Source organism: Natrix helvetica (genome assembly GCF_964273705.1).
Source record: "Natrix helvetica genome assembly, chromosome: 13".
In the NCBI taxonomy this organism is placed as follows: Eukaryota; Metazoa; Chordata; class Lepidosauria; order Squamata; family Natricidae; genus Natrix; species Natrix helvetica.
The window spans coordinates 1,903,390-1,924,220 of NC_138557.1; the positions used below are offsets into that span (position 1 = coordinate 1,903,390).

The window sequence follows — 20,831 nt, forward strand, 5'->3', positions numbered from 1 at the left end:
TCCTTCTTTTTCTTCTTCTCCGTCTTCTCCTCCTCCTCCTCCAAATGGCTTTGCCCTTTGAGCTTCTGGTCCAACCAGAAGTTGACATCTAGATTTTACAAAAAGTTTGGACGTCTACTGTCCGTTTCCTCCAAATTCACAAACTGTCAATCATAAAACATTCTAGTTTTATTACAGTGTACAAAAGGTGTTTTTTTTTTTAAAAAAAAATCCCATTTGGATCATCTCACAGGCCGGTTCTGGGGTGAATCCGGTTTTCCAAATCATGAAAATAGAAGCACATGGAGTGGATGTTGTGATGACTTTTGCATGAAAATTCCTGAGAATATTCCCCCCCCCCCCCTGCTTGCAAACAGGCCTTCTGAGAGCTACAGCGCCACCTAGTGTCCAGAAAGCAATTTCTCCCTGGGATCACCTAAAATCCTTGCAGGAACTTTGGGGGAAAGAAATCTATTTATTGCTGCTTGATCCAAAGTAGGAAGGAAGTTTTTCTCTTCTCGGAAAAAGGATGCAGTCCTACCAGGGGGGGAAACATGGGGGGGGGCAGTCATATACCCCAAGTTCTCCTGGCAGATAGAGAAAAAGCCCTTTGCTTCTCAGCTGCTGAAAAACTTCATTTGAAGATGCTCAAACGTCACTTCGATTTTTGGCCAATTTTTCAAAAGCCAAAGGGGCTGTTGCATTCAAAGCCTATAATTTCCCCACAAGGCTTTTCTCCTTTCTATCCAAGCATCGCTAGATTTCCTGGGAGATTGCCTTCTGCTTCTGCATCCATTCCCCCCCCCCTCTGTAGGGCAGCCCAAAATCTTATCTGCCTTAGGAGCAAAGTTATCCGAACAGCAAATAGATTCTGTAGGTGATGAAGCTCCTTCGGTTGCATTGCCCTCCGTGGGTGGATTCAGTTCTTGGGTTTTGATATTCGGAGAAAACCAAACACTTTTTTCTTTTTTTCATTTTCCTGGGGGCTCCGAGACACACCTGTGGGGAAGAAATAGCTTTTTAAACCATTTATCAGTCATTACATAAGGGCCACAGTTAAAAGCGATTAGGGGACTGAAGGCTAAAACATACGATGAATGGTTGCAGGAACTGGGCATGGTTAGTAGTGAAGAGAAGGACCAGGGGAGACAGGAGAGCAGTCTTCCAATATTTGAGGGGCTGCCACAGAGAGGAGGGGGTCAAGGTATTTTCCAAAGCACCTGAAGGCCAGACAAAGAATAATGGATGGAAACTGATCAAGGAGAGATTCAACCTGGAAATAAGAAAGAATTTCGTGACAGTGAGGATAATTAACCAGTGGAACAGCTTGCCACCAGAAGACTCTAGAAAGAGTGCAGAGAAGAGCAACCAAGAGGATTAGAGGACTGAAGGCTAAACACACAATGAAAGGTTGCAGGAACTGGGCCTGGCTAGTCTATTGAAGAGAAGGACCAGGGGAGACAGGAGAGCACTCATCCAACATTTGAGGGGTTGCCACAGAGAGGAAGGGGGATCAAGCTATTTTGCAAAGCACCTGAAGGCCAGACAAGGAATAATGGATGGAGACTGACCAAGGAGAGATTCAACCTGGAAATAAGGAGGAATTTTCTGACAGGGAGAACAATCAACCCATGGAACAGAAGTTGCCTTGGGAAGTTGTGGGAGCTTCATCACTGGAGGCTTCCAAGGAGAGACTGACAACCACTTGTCAGAAATGGTGTAGGGGCGCCTGCTTGGGCAGGGGGTTGGACTAGATTACCTCTAAGGTCACTCCCAACTCTGCTCTTCTGTATTCTACTCAGATAGTTCTCAACTTACAATTAGCAACCGTTTGAAGTTACAGCAGCCGTGAAAATGGTAGCATTATGATAAAATTAATATTCTTGACCCAAATGTAGGGTTGAGACTTACCAAACTTCTTGATCATGTTAACAAATATCTCATCTTCTTCCTGTTCCCTAGAGAAGGAAACAGAGTAGATAGTCCAACCCCTGGAACAGTACTGGCACTCCAGATGTTGAACTAGACATCCCAACATCCCTCTCGGTGACCATTAGTGGTCCACGGAACGCTGTTACCTTCCCACCAAAGGTGGTTCCTATTTTTCTACTTGCATTTTTACATGCTTTCGAACTGCTAGGTTGGCAGAAGCTGGGACAAGTAACAGGAGCTCACTCCACTACGCGGCACTAGGGATTCGAACCGCCGACCTTTTTGAGCAATAAGCTCAGCGTCTTAGCCACTGAGCCACCGCACCCCTTAAACAAAGCTAGTTAAGAGTTTTAGGAGAAGGAAGACCCCTGCCAGATGAGCAAACAGCTTTTCACAGCCTCATCTGCCCAGTGGAACTTATCCTCACAATTAACAACGCAACCACAGCCAGAAACTGCTGACAATCATCCCTAATTACTCCAAGGCTCTTGCCAAAAAGCCAGACCTGTGAACCTCACTTGGCAAAAGAGCTTCTAAACCTCCTCAAGAGGGCTGTTGACCATCCCTACCAAAGGCATAAGGCCGAGAAGTTACTTTTTCAAAGTAACTACTTCCGAAGAAATGGGAAAATGGCAAACCGCAGGGCACAAGTGATGGCTTCTTTCAGCCGAGTCCCCCCAACTTTAAGTAACTTTAGGACGTGGGGACTTCCGACTCCCGGAATTCCTCAGCCAAGCTTCCTGGGGGACCAAGGACTAGAGAAGGGCCTCCCTCCGTCCCTTTGTACCTGAGTCTGTCCTCATCCAGATCTTCTACAATTTGGTTCCGATTGTTGACCGTGTCCAAGTATGAGTCAAGGAGCTCCTTCTCCCGAGCCTTCTCCTTTGGGGTCTTCAAGTAATCTGGACGGCGGGGGAAGAACCAGAATTATGTGTTTTAAAAAATAGTAATTAATATATGGCTCTGTGTGTGTGTGTGTGTGTGTCTGTGTGTGTGTGTTCCAGCATAACTCTGGAACGCCTTGAGCAATTTCAACCAAACTTGGTACATAGATGACTTGGATGTACTTTATACATGGGAAGAATCAAAGCAGTGGGTGAATTCTCCTTCAGAATTCCTCCTTATACTGTGGTTGCATTTGAATTAGTGTTAGCCGACTTTTTTTGATTTGCGTTTGATTTTGAAAAAGCTAGGAGACGTGGAAACATGTCCCCCACCCACCCAGCCACCCACTCACTTTTAAAGTGCTACTTTAAAAGCAGCCCCTTCCCTGCTCACCCACAGGCCCTGGATCACATGGCTGTGAATAACATCTCAAAGGCTGTCTTTAAAGCATTTTTAAAGATTTTTAAAGACTTTTAACACACTACTTTACAAGCTGACAGCTGCTTTGCAAGCCAGCACTACCTGTAAAAAACATCTGAAAGGCTGTTTTTAAGGACTTTTAATGACTTTTAAAAACTTTTAATGGATTCATGGCTGTGAAAAACTTCCAAAAGGCTGTTTTTAAAGACTTTAAAGCTGCCAGCTTCTTCTTTACAAGCTGCCAGCTGCTTTTCATCCCACCACTCCATGGGCCAGATACTTTGCACTGGTGGGCCATATCCGGCCTACGGGCTGTAGTTTGAGGATGCTTAGTGTAGGGTTTCCTGCTTAAGTAGGGGGTTGGACTAGATGACCTGTAAGGTCCCTTCCAACTCTGTTAATCTATAATCTTAAGAGAATGGATGGGATACTCACCAACTTTGCCAATGAGAGTCCGGAGTTCCGTCTCAATATCACACTGCTTTACTTCCAGTTTCTGCTGGTTTATCCTGCAGGAGAGAAACATTTACTTTAAGGGATTCAGATTCTCACCCGGGGCCTGTCCAATAAGGCGGTCACTAAAGGACTGCAAATGGTTGCTAAACAAGGCAGCCGCTAAATGAGGACTACCTGTAATGAGTAATAACCCCTAGTCCTGGTCTATTGGGCTTAAAAAGTGAGCCCAAATCCTATATAGTCGGCGACTGGCTGCCCAGATGCCATGCCCCGGTCAGTTTCACTCACTTGTGCATCAGCTCGGATTCCCGTCTCAGCAAGATCTGTTTCTCGTGGATCAGTTTGAACCACTCCACAAACAGGGCGTCTTCGGAATCATCTGTACAAAAGATCCAAGAAAGAGGTCAAAGGGGGCATTCTCCATCCCCAAGAACCTCATACTGGCCCTGTGAGGTAGGCCAGGTGGGGAAAGAACCCAGCCCCTGCACCTCTGCGGATGAAAAATTGCCTAATTTGGAAAACTTTCTCTTCATCTTGTTCGTCATTCAAGAATGAAAAAAGCAGAAGCCACGTATTTCTGCTTTCCAGGCCTCCACGAGGACTAGAAACTTGGATGTTTTCAAAACTCTTTTCAAACGAAGACCGGAAATCACTCTCTTTGGGCTTTTATCCATTTGGCCAGGGCCCCCTCACCTCCCTCGCAAGCCCGCAGCTCTTTCTCCAAGGAAATCCCCTTCTGCTCCAGCTTGTCCAGATCTCTTTCAATCTGCCGGATTTCCTTCTGGATCTCTTCCTCGGGGACGTAATCCGGGTGGAGCTGAAAGGCGTCAAAAGACACGCAATTCACACACACAACCCTGAGGCTCACGGTAGAACGCCTTGGAGCCGAACCCAGAAGGACATTTCTTTCACCGAAAGCAAACGTTGGGCCTCCCAACAACCCTGCAAGGTAGGCCGGCAGCTCAGCTGGAATCCAGAGCCTACCTTGGTGGGAGAGATCACTTGCTCACTCAGAGGCTTCCAGAAGGTTCCGGGAGAGGACGGCTGGGCTGAAAACAAAGAACAGGAAAATTGCTGTCCAAGGTCTTTTAGATGTTGCGGGACTACAATTCCCAGCATCCCTCAGCAAGGGCTCTCCTAGCTGGGGCTGATGAGAACTGTAGTCCAGCAATGCCAGAGACTCAGCGTCTAATCATGGAAACGATGAGAGAAACTGACCGGGAGCAACCACTGTTTTGGACGTGCTCCATTTCTCTGCTTTGGCTGTAGCTGGCTGAGATTCCCACGGCACCTTCTCTTTCTGCCAGCTGCTGGAGGCATCCAGATGTGCCACCAACAGCTTCTTCTTCTTCTGTGGTTGAACAGCCAGTGGTGCTATCATTGGAACAAAAAAAAAGGAGAGAAAACCCAGCTTACGAGCGAGGACTTGAGTTCAAATTCATCTTTCAGCTATCCCGATGTGCGAGATCCTTCTCGTGGAGGACATGCCCATGATTGGACAAAGTTACCACAGAGAGGGCTCAAACTAGCAGGCCGAAATAGAGGAAACTGAGCTATCCAGAGCTCTCTCTCCCCTTCATGAGGACTAGCGTCTTGCTTGAAAGGTTTTGGGAGCCCAAAGGAGAAATAAAACCGCCACCGTTCTTATGGGAATTCCCCAGATCCCGTCAAAGCAGGTCTTGGTCGTACCGGAATTGGGAACTGCTGGGGAGATGACTGAGAGAGATGGCCCGCTGTCCTTTTGTCCCGGTTTCACCTGTACGTTGATCTCCACCTTGTGAACACCTGTGGGTTTGGGGGGAATCTTGGCTTCGTCCTGGCGGGGGGGTCTGCAGAAAAGGAGAGAAGCTGTTGCCATGGAAAGGCCCTAACCAACATTGTGTGCCAAGGAAGGCAGGATCTGGCAGCCCCGTACCAGACTCCACAAATCAAACCGAATCAAAACCACGGGAAGCCTCCAAGAAGTTGTGAAGGCTCCAACACTGGAGGTTTTTCAGAAGAGGTTGGATATCCATTTGTCTGAAGTGGTCTATAGAGTTTCCTGCCTTAAGCAGGGGGTTGGACTAGAAGACCTCCAAGGTCCCTTCCAACTCTGTTATTCCATTCTATTCCATTATTTCTATACTATTCTATTCTATTTTCTATTCTATTCTATTCTATTCTAATTTCTATTCTATTGTTTCTAATCTATTCTATTCTATTTTATTTTATGCTATTCTATTATTTCTAAACTATTCTATTCTAATTTCTATTCTATTCTATTATTTCTATTCTATGCTATGCTATTAATTCTATTCAATTCTATTCTTTCTATTCTATGCTATGCTATGCTATTCGATTCTATGTGGTTGCCAAAAGATAATGGTTATCTTTTGGAAGCTAAATGCAATGAAATTTCATTTAATGCTGATTAGTATACATTTTAGAACCATGTTTACAGTATTTGTAAAGCAAATCATCATGGTCATTAAGCGAATCACACGGTGGTTAAGCAAATCCAGCTTTCCCAATTGACTGTCTGGCCAAAACTTGGCTGGGAAGATGGCCCATCGCAGACCCATGGCTACAAGACCCTTGTCTGAATTGGGACCCCATGGCTGTTCATGTTACAATGGTCTTCATGGCGAGGGCAGGTCGTAAATCACTTGTGCCAAGCCTGTCATAACTTTGAACCGTCGTAAGTCGAGGACCCCTTGTATTTTGCCTTCCCTCTCTTAATTAGCACTCACTTGACCGGCTTCAACCTCGATCTCCAGTCTTCCGGGCTCTCCGATTTCTCTTCTGCCCCCAGGGCACCTTTCACTGAGTGAGAAACAGGCAGAGGAGGGTGGAGCATTAAACCAGCATTCAAGGTTTGCACTCCTCCTCTTCCTCCCGAAAATCCAGCCATCACGCGGGGTGAAGTGAATTACGGGGCGGATGAGCAATCGCCACGATTCTGCTTTAACGTATGCAGCTTACACAACCGAGGTTTCTTTAGTCAACAAACCGAGATGGATCGCTTTCACAAAGGAAAGGGAATTGGGTTGGATTGCTGCTTCCATCCGTCCCATCTCACAGCTGGCTGGGGAATTTTGGGAGCTGAAGCCCACCCATTTTAAAGTCATCCCAGTTGAGAATCACCAGTTTAAACATTAACTAGGATTTATGGAGATTCTGGGTCCTCCTTCTTCAGTCCAGGTTGCCTCTTGGGGAAAAAAAAGCTCCTTTGGGCTGTTAATTAGGTTTGAAACCATTCAATTGACTCTCTGTGGATTTTAAATCATGATTTGAACCCAACCCATCACCGGGATGGCTGCTTCCTACCTTTAACCACCTTGGGGTCCCATTTACGTCCAGCGTCGGCCGATGTGCCGATGGACCCATCCTTGATTTTGTTCTGGGGATCAGCTCTGACCCCCCATTTGTGGCTAGGATCCTTGGGCAGATTCACAACCGGATGTGATGTTTCTGTCCCTTTTGGTGTGTCTGCAAAAGCTGGCTTGTTAAAGGGTTTGCTAGCTGGGGGATTCTGGAGTTGAAGACCCCGCAAACCAGAGAGGGCCGGAGAAGATGGGCTGTTGGAAGGAAGAGATGGTTATTAGCTTCTTGGCTTAAGAAGAGACCGAGCCTGGCCCCCTTGCAAGGCATGGGAAAGCGACTTCCAAAACGGCCCTCTTCCAGCATATTAATTTAATAAAGAAATAAAATTATAACCAACAGATTCCATACCAAATCAATCCACCAGAGATAAAGTTGTGCTAAAATATTCATGACTGGGAAAGACCTGGGAACAAGGCCAGCCAATGAATAGGCACAGCAACTAAGTCAGCCAATGGGAGCTTAAACAGATCTGAGTCTGTGCAGAGAATTGAAACAGAAACTTAAGAAAGCAGTCTGCTGCCTTGAGAAGTAAACTAGCAGCCTGCCTGGGCTTGTCTGCTGAAATGAAACTAACTGCTTGTGTTTGCTTGTAACTCTCTTGCCTTGTGCTTACTTGGAAGAACCTCCTGCTGGTATTGTACATTTATTCATTTAGTCTTATGCATATTAAAGAAGTTAATGAATCCAGCTGCATCAGTTATCTGTGTGTGCTTCTGGGTTTGAATTTATGCAACAAAATGAGAAGTTGCACTTTTGCCAAATCCAGGGTATGTTGCCCCCACCCCACCCCACAAACTCCCCTTTTTGCAAAGTTAAATCTGCAATTTAAGGAAACCCAGATTGGCCTAGTGGTTAAGGCACCAGGCTAGAAAGCAGGAGAAGGTGAGTTCTAGTCTAGTTTAGTTCTAGCATTAGCCAAGAAAACTATCTGGGTGACTTTAAGCCAGTCACTAGGAGAATGTGAGTTCTAGTCCCACCTTAGCCCCCCAAACCAGCTGGGTGACTATGGGCCAATCATCAGGAAACGGTGAGTTCTAGTTCCTCCTTAACTGTGAAAACCGGCTAGGTGATATTGAGTCAATCATTCTCTCTCTCAGCCTAACCCACTTCACAAGGCTGTTGTTACGGGAAAAAATAGGACAGCAAAGGCTCACCTGTCGTATGTCAAAGATCGGGGCACTGCAGCGCCAACCCCTCCCGGCTGTGGTCCTGGTAAGACACGCTGAATGATGCTCCGGGCTTCGTCTTTCTTGCTGTCGCTGCTACTGACGGAGCCCTGAGTTCGAGAGATGGGCATTTTCTCAGGGACTTGGGCAGGCTGGACAGGAGAGCTGAGATTTTTTGCTGGTTCCGCTTTCCTCGCAGGGGAGTCAGAAGTGCCCGGATCAGCCTGGAAAAACTTCTCCCGCGCCTGCTGGATTCTGGAGCGCACTTCCGTCGAAGAGGAAACCCCGGGTGGGTCCGGCGTTGGGGTGGGAGGGTGCAGCCGAGGGAAGTTCGGACTTGGGGAGACCCTGCTGGATTTAGGACTCCTGGAATTGGACGGTTCCTGAGCGGCTGCTGGTTGGGGAGCCACGTTGCTTTGGAAGGCCTTACGGAGTTTGGGCACCGGCGAGGCGTCCCACGTGGGTCCCGGCCCCTTCCCACAATTCCCTGCAGGGGTCTTGGAAGCGGCAGTCTTCTTCTCCGTCCGGCTCTCCTGGGCAGGAGGACCCTGCGCCAAGTCAGCTCCCGCGTGGCGGTTGCAAAGGAAGGTTCCGGGGCTGAGCCCCGCTTTGTAGTTCCCGCTCTGCAAAGTGCTGGAGCATTTTTTGCACCTGGAGGTGGAATTTTGGGACAAATCGTGACCGTCTAAGAGTGCAGTGATGGCTGACCTTTTTCTCCTTGTGTCCCCTTACCCAAAATGCAATGTGTGCGCGACACCCCTGAACATGGGTCTGCGACAGAGGTGGGTTGCAGGCGGTACGCTCCGGAGCACCGGGTATGGTCCTCCGGAGGGCCCCCCTGAGCTCCTTACCTGTCCTTTAAAGCCTTCGGTGCTTCCGTGCATGCGCATGGCACATACAGCGCCTGCGCGATGCTCCGCCGAGCAGCTGGAGCGTTGGGGAAGCTTGCGGAAGCATCGCTGGCATGTACGATGCATGTGCCTAGCAGGCCTCCCTGCAGCCTCCTGGGACCAAAAAGGGCCGGGGGGGAGGAGCATCACACTCCCCCGCCCCCATGCACGTGTGTGCATAACCACTACGCTTGCTCAAGGATGCGTGCCATCTCACACATGTGCCCCGCTTCCCCTGCATGCACGGCAGAGACCCCAAAAATCCGCTGGCTGGTGGGAGGCGCATGCGCGGTGCAGCTGAGCTGGGGCGATGGCTCGTGTGCCCGCAGGGAGGGCTCTGCATGCCACCTGGGTCCCATGTGCCAGAGGTTCGCCATTAGGGTAATAGGGAATGAGGTTATAAAGTCAAGAGTTGAACTCCACCCGTCTCAAAGTGGCTGAGGTTGAGACACGCTGGGCCACCGCAGGCGTTAGAGACCACCCAATCCGTACAGCATCCTTGCCCCTCCCCAAACCAGACCCCTGAAGCACGGCATGGGGGTGGGGTGTCAAGTCCTCCCGAGGCCCATACCGAAAGCAATTCCTGTGATACAGCTTCCCGTCCATCAGGAGGCGTTGCACCAAGTGGACGTGAGTTCCGCAGACGGCACAGTTGCTCGGTTGGGCATTGTTCCTCTCGGCTAAGACCCGTCTCTGGGAGGCAGGAGGAAACAGGGGTTCAAAAGGAGCCACACACACACACACCCCTCCATCAAGCCAAAAGACCCTCCCCTGTTTTACTAAGGGATTTCTAAGCAGTTCCCCAGCGGAGCCCCTTCTCCCTTCTGATTAGTTTAGCCTCGCATTTATGACCGGAGGCATCACTCTGCAACCGTATCATCACAATTTGCAACTTTTTTTTTGCCAATTTCCTTTTTTTAAAAAAAAAACCTCCCTAAGATACACTCTGTTGATCCATGGAGGTTCTATTCTGAAATACCCAGCTGTCATAAACACACAGAGAGAGAATCAGCCTCCAGGGTGACGAAAGGCTGGTGTGACGTACTTCGACTGTCGGAGAGGTCTCCATCCCCATCCTGCGCCCCACCACAGCTGGCTCCGCTTTGGGTTCGAGAGGAAGAGGGGGTCTCGCTGGCTGCTGGGTTGAACCCGGGGCTCTCGGCTCAGGGACCACTTTTTTCTCGGTCGGCTGCTCAATGGGCTGGGAAGCCGGGCGCTTGATTCCAGCCATCCCCCCAACTGCGGGAAAAGGAGCAGAATTGAGATGCCAAGAAACTTTCCTTCTTTCCTCTCTTCCTCCCTTCCCTCCCTCTTTCCTTCCTTCCTTTCCTCCCTTCCCTCCTTCTTTCCTCCCTTCCCTCTTTTTTCCTCCCTCCCTCTTCCCTTCCCTTCCCTTCCCTTCCCTTCCCTTCCTCTCCAACTGTCTCAGCAATTACCACTCCAGTTTTGCTGCCCTCTAAGCCCTTGGATGTAACACAGCCTCTGCCCCTGGAAGCACCATCTCTAGCTATCCTGCTTGAGAAGGACTGCTCCGTGATTTATGTCAAGCTGGCTGCATCTTGGGTTTTTCCTTGTTGTTGTTCTTGTTTAATCCTTCCCATCCTCTACAATTTTTCAGAGGCTTCACAGGAGCCCTCCCAGTGTGGACAGGACTTCACGTCAGTCCAAAACCTGGAAGGAGGGAGCAAGAAAGAGAGAGAGAGAAGAGAGAGCGAGGAGAGAGAGAGAGAAGAGACAGAGGAGAGAGAGGAGAAAGAGACAGAGAGAGAGAAGAGAGAGAAGAGAAAAAGAGAGGAGAGAGAGAGGAGAGAGAAAAGAGAGGGAGAGAGGAGAGAGAGAGAAGAGAGAGAGGAGAAAGAGACAGAGAGAGAGAAGAGAAAAAGAGAGGAGAGAGAGAGGAGAGAGAAAAGAGAGGGAGAGAGAGGGAGGGAGGGAGGGAGGGGGAGAGAGATACTCACTGGGTGACTTGCCGTGGAAGTAATTGTAATATTGGGAGACGTAAGTGAGGATGCTCAGCCGGTCGGGCACTCTGAGGGCCACCATATCTTCTGCGTCCAGCAAAGCGGGGATGCCCAGCTCCTTCTCCGCAACTTGGAAAGCCTGTGAAATGCGAACAGAGACGTTTTAGATGATCTCCTTCTCTTTAACCAAGCGGAGATCCGTGCCCAAATTGTTCTGTAGGACAGCTAGGGATTCGAACCGCCGACCTTTCGTCTTGGCGTCTTAGCCAGTGAGCCATTACGTCCCTCATCAAGACCTCTAGTCCTCATTAGAAAGGTTCTTTGGTGCGGTCGGAAAAAAAATCTCGTTTCCAAGCCTGGAGTTGAAGCCTGGCCAGGCCACGGAAACTCAACGTGGAGGCCCAGCTCCCTCCCCAGGACATTCCATTCCTCCGGCCCTCGACCCACGCTTGGCGTGTTGGACCCGGCATAGAGACTATGGGTGGTCCAAGTCTCCTTCCTTCCCACATCTGGGAGTCTTTTCTTCCTCGCAACCATTGGCTTTCCCAGGCACTCCACATCCCAGCATCTCAGGTTTCCAGAGAGTAAGGAAGGGGGACGGAGGAGGATCTGGTTTCTAGGGGGAAGGCATTTCAGGAGGCGGCCAGATCTGGACAAGGGAGCCCAGCGGAGTGGGAAAAGGCCAGGGGTAAAAGGACGTCGATCTAAATCCCATCATGGATTTTTTTCAGGGAGGCTCCTGGAATCATTGGAAATCTGATCTGCTTTACAGAGTTGTGGGGAGGACGAGACAAACAGAGGGAGGAGGAATTGCTAAGGCTGACCTGTTCTCCTTGGAAGAAGAGCAGAAGGTGATGGAGAGACTGGGACAGAGGGAGGGAGAAGGAAATAGGAGATGGAGATGGGAGAAGAATGGAAGAGGATGAGATGGAGACAGGGATGGAGAAACTGAGGCAGAGACTGAGAAAGAAAAATGGAGGGAGATGGATAGATGGAAATAGAGCGATAATGAAATGGATAGCGAAATAAATGAAAGATAAATAGATGGATGGATGGCTGGATGGATGGGTGGGTGGGTGGGTGGGTGGGTGGGTGGATGGATGGATGGATGGATGGATGGATAGATAGATAGATAGATAGATAGATAGATAGATAGATAGATAGATAGATAGATAGATAGATAGATAGATAGATGATAGATAGATAGATGATAGATAGATACAGAGTGGTGCAGTAGCCTAGAGGTGGAGCTCTCACCTCACAATCAGGAGGCTGTGAGTTCAATCCCAGGTAGAGGCAGATATTTCTCTCTCTGGGCACAATGAGAATATACCTGCTGAACACAACTCCACATTGGTGACAGGAAGGGCATCCGGCCATTAAACACTCTGCTAGCTCCGTCCAGTAGCCCAGACTCCACCCCACAAGGGATTATGGGATCATTAAATGATGGTGACAGATAAGTAGTTAGATAGATAGGCAGATGGATAGATGATAGACAGATGCATCAAGACTCTTTCCCCTTGAAAAACTTGCATTCCAGAACTTAAACTTCCATAAGTACCTACATTCGTACCACCATATTTCACAACCTTCCCGTCCACCCAAATTACATTTATTTATTTATCACAGCCGCTTGTGGGCCACCTGGATGGAGCAAAGCTACGCCGCACAGCCACAAAACGCCAGAAGCTAGCACAAGGGAAATCACCAGCCATCGTTCCACGTCAACTTGCTCCGATCCAGATCGATAACCCACCCCAGCAGCTGTGCCGTTGCCAAAACGGGGTTCAGGGTGTCAGCTGCTGCTGGTGCTTTGGGTGTGTGTGTGTGTGCAGACATTGATCAAAAGGTCCTCACCCTACGACTGTGATGGTGGACCTATGGCAGGTGAGACCGTCACCCCATTTCAGCTCCGCCATGTATGCCCGCCAGCTGGTCTTCAGGTTTCGGCCGCACATGGGCGGGGGCGGGCCACGTGTGAGGGGTCTGCGCATGCACGGGGGTGGGGCACATTTGCAGGGGATGCATGAGCCCTCGCTTCGTAAAACGTTAGCCTCCACTGCCTTAGGACAACTTTCCCTCCGTGCAAATTGACAAGTGCTGGAAACCTTGCCAAACTGGTTTTTCTAGACTGCCATGAACCAAAGGCGAAAGTGACTTCACTTTCAAGATTAATCCACCTGATCTCCCCCTTCATTTTAAGGTTTGGCCTCTTCCAGATAGACTTTGGGGTTCCCTCCAGTCCTCTAACCTGGATCCCCGTCCATATCCAGGGTATCCCAAGTATCCCAGATATTTAGCCTGCTCCACCAACACAGCTCACGAACGTTGCAAACAAAGAGGAAAAGCCCAGGGGAAAATTGAGTAATCCTACGCAGGGCAAGCAAATGGCTATTTCTTTCTCTTTTTTTTCAAAAAGGAAAGTTAAGGGTGTTGAGTATTTGTTTTATGAGCTGCTTGTTCTGATCAAATCTACCTGAGGTCAAGGTGCACAAGAAAAAAGGACTGGAGGAAAAACAGCCTCGAGGGAAACGAAGAGGAAGCGAAAGAGAAGGGAAAACCACCTTACCAGTGCATTGTTCTCAAAGACGTTTTCCTTGCTCAGGGAAGTGAAATCTCTGAAACAGAAAGAAAATCAAAAGTTATAGAGAAAGAAGTAACAACAGGCCAGGATTCACCATGGTGCCTGCCAGGCCAAACTTTCTCCCTAGCCTCCCAAGACAGCTTTTCCACTATCAAAGCATGCAGCATATTCGGAATTTTAGGATGTTTTCCCCTATCATTCCTCCTTTCCTGGAACTTACATTCCTTATGAAGATGGAAGACAAACTTGGTCAACAAAGATGATTAGGGGACTGGAGGATAAAACGTACCATGAATGGTTGCAGGAACTGGGTATGTCTAGTCTGAGGAAGAGAAGGACTAGGAGACACAAGATAACAGCCTTGCAATATTTGAGGGGCTCCCACAAAGAGGAGGGAATCAACCTATTCTCCAAAGCATTTAAAGGCAGGACAAGAAGGAATGGATGGAAGAAGAAAAAATCCAACCTAGAACTAAGGAGAAATTTCCTGACCGCAAGAACAATGAGCCAGTGGAACGGCTGGCCACCAGAAGTTGTGGGTACTCCCATCACTGGAGGCTTTTAAGAAGAGATTGGACAGACATTTGTTCAGAATGGCCTTGGGTTTCCTGCTTGAGCAACGGGTTGGACTAGAAGACCTCCAAGGTCCCTTCCAACTCTGCTATTCTGTAAGTCTGAATGTTTTTGAAGTTTAGGCCCTTTGTAACCACATGAAAATTTCTCCTGTAACAGTCGTGATTCAGTTCGGCTATCTCATCCTGCAGGAATCTACCTGCCCTTACACGGCTGTTTCAAAAAAAGAGATCCAGTGTCAACTTCTAATCAACAATTCCACACGCCCGCTGCAAGTTTCTAAGATCCAGATCTACCTTCTGGGAAATCTCATCCATCCACAAAGAAATCAGGGATTTGGGAGACAATTCTACCCATAATCACAACTGCCTAAAAGGGATGTTTTTGCAAGTATCCTAAATCCCATCGTGGAGGGAGAAACTGACCTGACTGGTGTTCTCCCAAGTGTGAACTGAGCTATTAAAACCACCAAGAAAATTCTCCTCCTGTGGCATTAAAATCTCCTTGTGTTAATAGGAGGAAAAACTAAAGATCCAACTTCAAAGAGTTGGGCAATATAGACTGGGGTTTTTTTTTTTTTTTTTTTTTGCTGCAAGAGCATTCATGCAAATAAAAATTAAACACAGGCTGTGAAGAGGGCAGAAACAATTCAACAGAATTCTGGAAAACGCCTGCAGAAGATCAGTCATACCTCTTGGCTAATAATCTGGAAGATACACCTGGATGACGGGCGAGTAGGAATTTGGGGAGAGATGGAATTTCCAGCCTGGGTTTTGGTGCTGTAAACAATAAATCTAAGGCAACGGGGAACAAATGTATGCATATGTGAAAGAACGTCGTACTGAATTCTTGGGGCTCAGGATTTTGCAGGGAGACCCAGTCCAAAAGTGAGTAATATTTACAACCGTAAGTTTTCCAGCCGAAGTTCAGGGCGATTCCACCAATACAGAAGGAGCAAGCCAGCTACTCTGTCGAAAGGAGTTGGCACATCCCTGCGACTTGACAATAAGCCAAGTGGGCCATGAAGCCCTGATTTAAATCTCACATCAGCCAGAAATTCACCAGAAAGAATTTGGAAGATTGGCAACGTCGGTCTTTTGGTCTTCTGGAGCAATCTGAGGTTGCTCCAGATAAGGAAAACCCAGGACAACCAACCCGAAGTTCTTGAGCTCTTTCTTTTACCAACCTCAGGTTGCTCCAGGTAAGGAAAACAAACCCAACATTCTTGATTTATTTATGCACATGCCTGTAACTTCCCAATGCACACGAGCTAATTATGACCTCCCAACATCCAAGAGGTGTTGGCACCACCACATTATCTTCACAAGCAAGCATTCTGTCCACAGAGCTTCAGCCTAGGACCGTGATGGTGGCACTCAGAGCCATCTCTCTGGGCACACCAGCCATTGCCGGTTGCTCTCCTGGGTTCCAGTGGGCACATGTGTGCCAGATAGCTGGTCTTTGCGTGCATGGGAGTGCCAGAAAGTGGAAGAGCAGCTCCCCTGGCATGCATGTGTGTGCTGAGAAGCTGAGCTTCTGCTTTCCGGCATGAGCATATGCGCACAGGCCAAGTAGACTTCAAACCAGAAGCTCAGGGGACTGGTGCACATGCGCACAGCGGAAACCGGAAGATCGGCTTCCCAGCTTGCGCATGCGCACCAGGGAACTGCTCCTCCCCCCACGCGGGCACTCCTGTTTCGGCACTCGGTGCCAAAAAGGTTCACCAACACTGGCCCAGGAGATATTCTGACCTCCAAGTCCAGTGGTGCATGGGGCAGACCCTTCGTTGATGAGACCTGAACCGGTTGCTGAAAATTTCGCTCCAGTTTGACCCACAACTCTCGGGAAGACATGAGGGGAGTGGGCTCCCCCCAGCCTTGCTCGCTGCAGACATGACAGCGATGAGATTTGAAGGAGGGGAGGAAACCCCCCACTGATCAGCTCCATTCCTGCCCCCACCCCAACTCTGCCTCGCCTGTTTGGCTCACAAACGTTGTCACATCTAAATGCAAACAGCCAACAGTTGTCAGGCCTGTTAGCGGAAGACGTCTAAACATCAGCTGGGAGACTGCAGAGCGTTTCCATCCCCGACAAACCCTTGTTTGTTTTAAACCCGCCTTTCCAAGTGTCATTGCAAACATCTGTTCTGAAATTAATGTTTTTATTTCAAGACAAACAAGAACAAGGGACTTTCCGGTTGTTTTTCATTGAGCCGAGACAAGCAGTGATGGTCTGAAGCGTTAAGGACTGGGTGGCCTCCCAAGGCAGGGCCGAGAGGTCAAAAACATCAAGATGGCGTCCACGGTGCCCATAAAAAGTGGGCAGGGCTTGGATCAGACCGCCGTGGTGGCCATGTTGAATTTTTGGATCTCTCTGGGAGACCTTCCTGAAGTCAGGAAAACCACAAAATAACCTTGAAGATCTGAGAAAATCAATTTTTGTTTATTTATTCCATTTCTCTAGAGGGCCATCAAGTGATTCTGGGCAGCTTATAATTCTAAAGTTATAAAACAAGTCAAACGTTTTTTTTTAAAGAAATGCTGGTTGCCCCTTCCATGCTTGGCTTCCTCTAATTTCCCCTATTTTATCCTCTCCATCTTCCCGTCTCTGGATGTGACTTTGCTTTTATTGGGCTGAAGACAAGCTAGAAAAACTCACCCTAGTTAAACCCAAAATTATTTAGAAGGTGCCACATTTGATCAATGGACTTTCCCCTGATCATATCTCGACCCAAATATTATGAACTGCATTTTGAAAAGTACCAGCAAGTCATCACGGTTTAGTTTTCTGCCAACTTTCTAGCCTTCCAAAAGCTTCATGAGAGATACATTTTATTTATTTATTTATTCAATTTCTTTGCTGCCTATCTTCCCACCAAGAGACTCCAATCCATCCCTGAATGCAGAAACTTAGCACATCAAGGGAAAACACTGCGTCAGAATTCTGCTGGGGATTTAATTTAATTTTAATCGATTTAGATCCCTCCCAGCAATTGGTGGCTGGCTTTCCATGTGCCAAAGGTTGTTCTAGATAAGACGCGTTCAACCACATCAACCGTGATTAAATGTTATTTTATGGCATCCAAGTTTAATGATTTCCCCATTGGGATAAATATTGTTCTTTTCCTGTAGTTGATGTGTGTGTTTGTGTTTTGGGTCTGTTTTTTTTCCCCTCTTTTTTTCTTACTCCTTTTTTGTATAAAAAAGAAAGAGAAAGAAAAAAAGGATGGACGGAAGGGACAAAGAGAGGCAGAAAGAGAGAGGCAAAAGGAGGGAGGAAAAGAAGGGAGAGAGAGAGAGAGACAGGGAGAGAGATGCAGAGAAAGAAGGAAAGGAAAGGAAGGAAAGAAGGAAGGAAGATAGAAAGAGGCAGAAAGAGAGAGACAGAAGGAGGGAGGGAGACGGATGCAGAGAACAAAGGAAGGAAAGAAAGAAAGAAAGAAAGAAAGAAAGAAAGAAAGAAAGAAGGGAGAAAGAAAAAAGACGGAAAGAAAGAGAATGAAAGAAAGAGAAAGGAAGAAAAAGGAAGGAAGGAAGAGAGAAAAAAGAGAAAGAAAAAGAAAAAGAGAGAGAAAGAAGAAAGGAAGAAAAAAGGAGGAAGAAAGGGAAAGAAAGAAAGAAAGAAACTCCATGGCTCTCGTAAAGAGATAGGAACTGGAGATAAGAATAGGGGCTTTGTTCCCAACGGTCTTAGCGTTCCACTGGGGGATGGTCCTCTCTTCATTGGGGTCAGTCAGTCACATGGAAGGAAGTGACAAATATGTGTCCAGCCACAGCAGAGTTTGCCTCTTGCTCACAAACTCTTGACTCTGTGGTTGCACGGAGAATGACGTCAGGTGGGTGAAATGGGGGGGGGGGGGAATTGGGAAATAAATGACTTTTCTGTCTGACTCTTATTGCGAAGGGGACACACGTAGAACGTGTAAAAAATGACAAGTACTTCCTAGCTCTTAAACTTTAACTGATTTTTTAAAATTGTTATTTAAGGGAAAATACTATTCCAGATAATGGGTGTTATTATACTGGACTTGGTTACAACTGGGAAAACTCAACGTTCAGAGGGGATATTTGGATCCAGCAATAATCTGATTGGTCTGTTTTACAAGATTGGTGTCAGAACAATTACTATTCTATCTATCATCTATCTATCTATCTATCTATCTATCTATCTATCTATCTATCTATCTATCTATCTATCATCATCATCTATCTATTTTATCATCTATCTATCTATCTATCTATCTATCTATCTATCTATCTATCTATCTATCTATCATCTATCTATCTATCTATCTATCTATCTATCTATCTATCTATCTATCATCTCTAGCCATCCAACCATCCATCCATCCATTTATCTATCATATCTCTCTTTCTCACTCTCTCTAACTCTCTCCCTCTCTCTCTTTATCTATCTATCTATCTATCTATCTATCTATCTATCTATCTAACTATCTATCTATCTATCTATCTATCTATCTATCTATCTATCTATCCTATCTATCTATCAAATACAATCTTATTTTATATATCTATAACATCCACATATATAGAGTTCATCGTAGGTTGGGTCCGATAGGCCAATCCCAGTCTGCTTTATTAATTAATTTATTAATTATGTTTTTGCCAGAGAAAATGCTTCCACCGCACAGAGCAAGGTTCAAAGGTCAAGGATCACATGCATAAGGAACATAATTTATATATTGTAATAAACTGTTTATGGGACCTGACTTTTCACACGCAATATCTGAGCAGCTCCTCTCATCCTTGGCCGTCTCAGAAAGCAAAATAAAGCCAACGGAAACATGGATGCCACACATAGAAAGGACACCACCAAAAGTGCTCTGAGAACCCTTTGAGGAAAATGTCCAGGCAAACCTTTTCAATGCATCCTTTTCAAAAAATAATAAAGGCGAGACCCAAATAAAATGGAAGAGATGCATAAATCCAATGCAAACTCCTTCCTAAATACACCCTGCCCCCCCCCCCCCCAGACGGTTCTTTGGTGAAGCTATGTGGCATCAAACCACACCTAAACAAACACACACACACACACACACCTTTCTGCAAAGGTTTATCCCAAACTGGGAGCTCCCCCCACTGAATTCCGCAGGATTCCTCTGGGAGATGCCCAACAGCCTGGACATCGGTCCTGCCAAGACAGAGCATGACAGACCAAGGATCTCCAGCTTTTGAGGTTCTAGGGGTAGACTGCCTCGGGAGCTGGAAGCTCCCCTTAACTTCCACGTAGAAAAAAACGAGCGCTCCTCCTCCCCTCCTTCCCCTCTTCCCACCCTTCCCCTCCCAGGAAGGGGACACCCCCCCCCCGGGTTACTTACATGAGGTCCGGCCTGTGGCGGTGCAGGATGGCGCAAAAGGCCAGCCCGTCCCGGAACGAGGTGGTCATGTTGGTGATGGAGACGCCCTTGTAGCCCTCGCACTGTTGCTTGCACCAGAGTTGCAGCGCTTGGGTGGGCGACATCCTGAATTGCGATGGGGGGGAGGGGGTATTGGAGAGCGGGGGAAGGGGAGGGGTGAAAACGAGCAGGAAAGAGGGATGGGCAGAAAAGCAGGAAGGAAGAGAAGTGAGGGGGTCGAGCAGGAAAAGGGGATGGGGAGAAAAGCAGGAAGGAGGAGTGGGAACGAGGCAGCGAGAGGCGCCGGGCTGAATGGGAAAAGAGAGGAGGGGGCTGCGGCCTTTTCCCGGGGTTTCTCCCCCTTTCCCAAAAAGAAAGAAGAAGGGAAAAGAACAAGAAGAAGAACAAGAAGAAACTTTTCTCCGCGGGCAGCGCCAACTTTACTTTCCGCCCGCCGGGAGCTTCACACCTCCCTCCCGCAAGTCGCCGCCCCCGCCTGGCCTCGCCTCCTGGCCGGAGGGGCCGCCGCGCAGCTGGGAGCCTCCCCCGGGCCGGCCCCGCCCGCCATCCAGCCGCCCAGCGCGCATCTCCCCCGGCGGGAGGATCCCTTGCAGCCCGGGGCAGGAGAAAGCAGCGGCGTTCCACGGACAGCCAGAGCCGCGCGGAGCTCTCCAAACGCCCCGCCGGGCGCTGTCCAAGCCGAGCCCCGCAGGCTCCGGATCTGCGGGGAGGGAAGAGCCGCCAATGGCCGCGGCGGGGCGGGAGCGACCGGGGCCCGGCCGAGCAGCGCCGGCTCCGCCTTCCGACGCGGGGGAAAGGGCGCAGCAGGCGGGCGGGCCGCCTTCGCACTACCCGGACCCGACCTGGGTCAGCTAGAGGGCATCCAGACGAGCCCCGTCTTCTGAAGCCGGGCGGGGGGATGCCCGAGGAGGGACTTGTGGGGAGGGGTCGGGAAGGGCGGGGCAGACCAGTTTGCTGGAGCGCAGCTGTAAAAAAATGGCTTTGAAAAGTCCTGGGGCCAAAAGAGGCGGAGAGCCAGATTGGGGAGGGTCCCCTCGCCTCCACTAAGGGTCCGCCGCAAAGCACCTTGACCCACCACACACACCTCGAACGGAATACTTTGCAAAAAAGGATCCCGGAGCTTGCTTGTTTTCTTGGAGACCTTTCATGACCCAACTAGGGAACATGATCAGTTCTAGAAGGGAATGGGGATTGTGGAGAGAAAGAGGAGGAATAATAATAATATTGTGGGGTCCTTGATGC

At 48.4% G+C, this 20,831-nt stretch overlaps 1 protein-coding gene across 3 annotated transcripts; it reads right to left on the bottom strand.

Moving 5' to 3' along the window:
• Window positions 1-207: 207 nt before the first annotated feature.
• On the bottom strand, window positions 208-20,289 carry MICALL2 (MICAL like 2). Of its 3 annotated transcripts, XM_081965862.1 has the most exons (19): window positions 20,013-20,289; window positions 19,551-19,694; window positions 13,625-13,673; window positions 11,050-11,191; window positions 10,137-10,330; window positions 9,663-9,784; window positions 8,190-8,852; window positions 6,979-7,229; window positions 6,402-6,474; window positions 5,362-5,501; window positions 4,891-5,046; window positions 4,657-4,721; window positions 4,366-4,489; window positions 3,961-4,051; window positions 3,652-3,725; window positions 2,699-2,813; window positions 1,891-1,937; window positions 1,072-1,252; window positions 208-978 (listed from the first exon to the last, which is right to left on the bottom strand). In XM_081965862.1, the coding sequence occupies exons 1-18, from the start codon at window positions 20,153-20,155 to the stop codon at window positions 1,248-1,250; spliced, it is 2,598 nt and encodes an 865-aa protein (XP_081821988.1). In that variant the 5' UTR covers window positions 20,156-20,289; the 3' UTR covers window positions 208-978; window positions 1,072-1,247. The 3 variants fall into 3 exon arrangements, with proteins under 3 accessions (XP_081821988.1, XP_081821987.1, XP_081821989.1); XM_081965861.1 differs by lacking the exon at window positions 1,072-1,252 and having other exon boundaries at window positions 20,013-20,287; XM_081965863.1 differs by lacking the exons at window positions 1,072-1,252; window positions 13,625-13,673; window positions 19,551-19,694; window positions 20,013-20,289 and adding an exon at window positions 11,560-11,612.
• Between the last annotated feature and the right edge of the window lie 542 nt (window positions 20,290-20,831).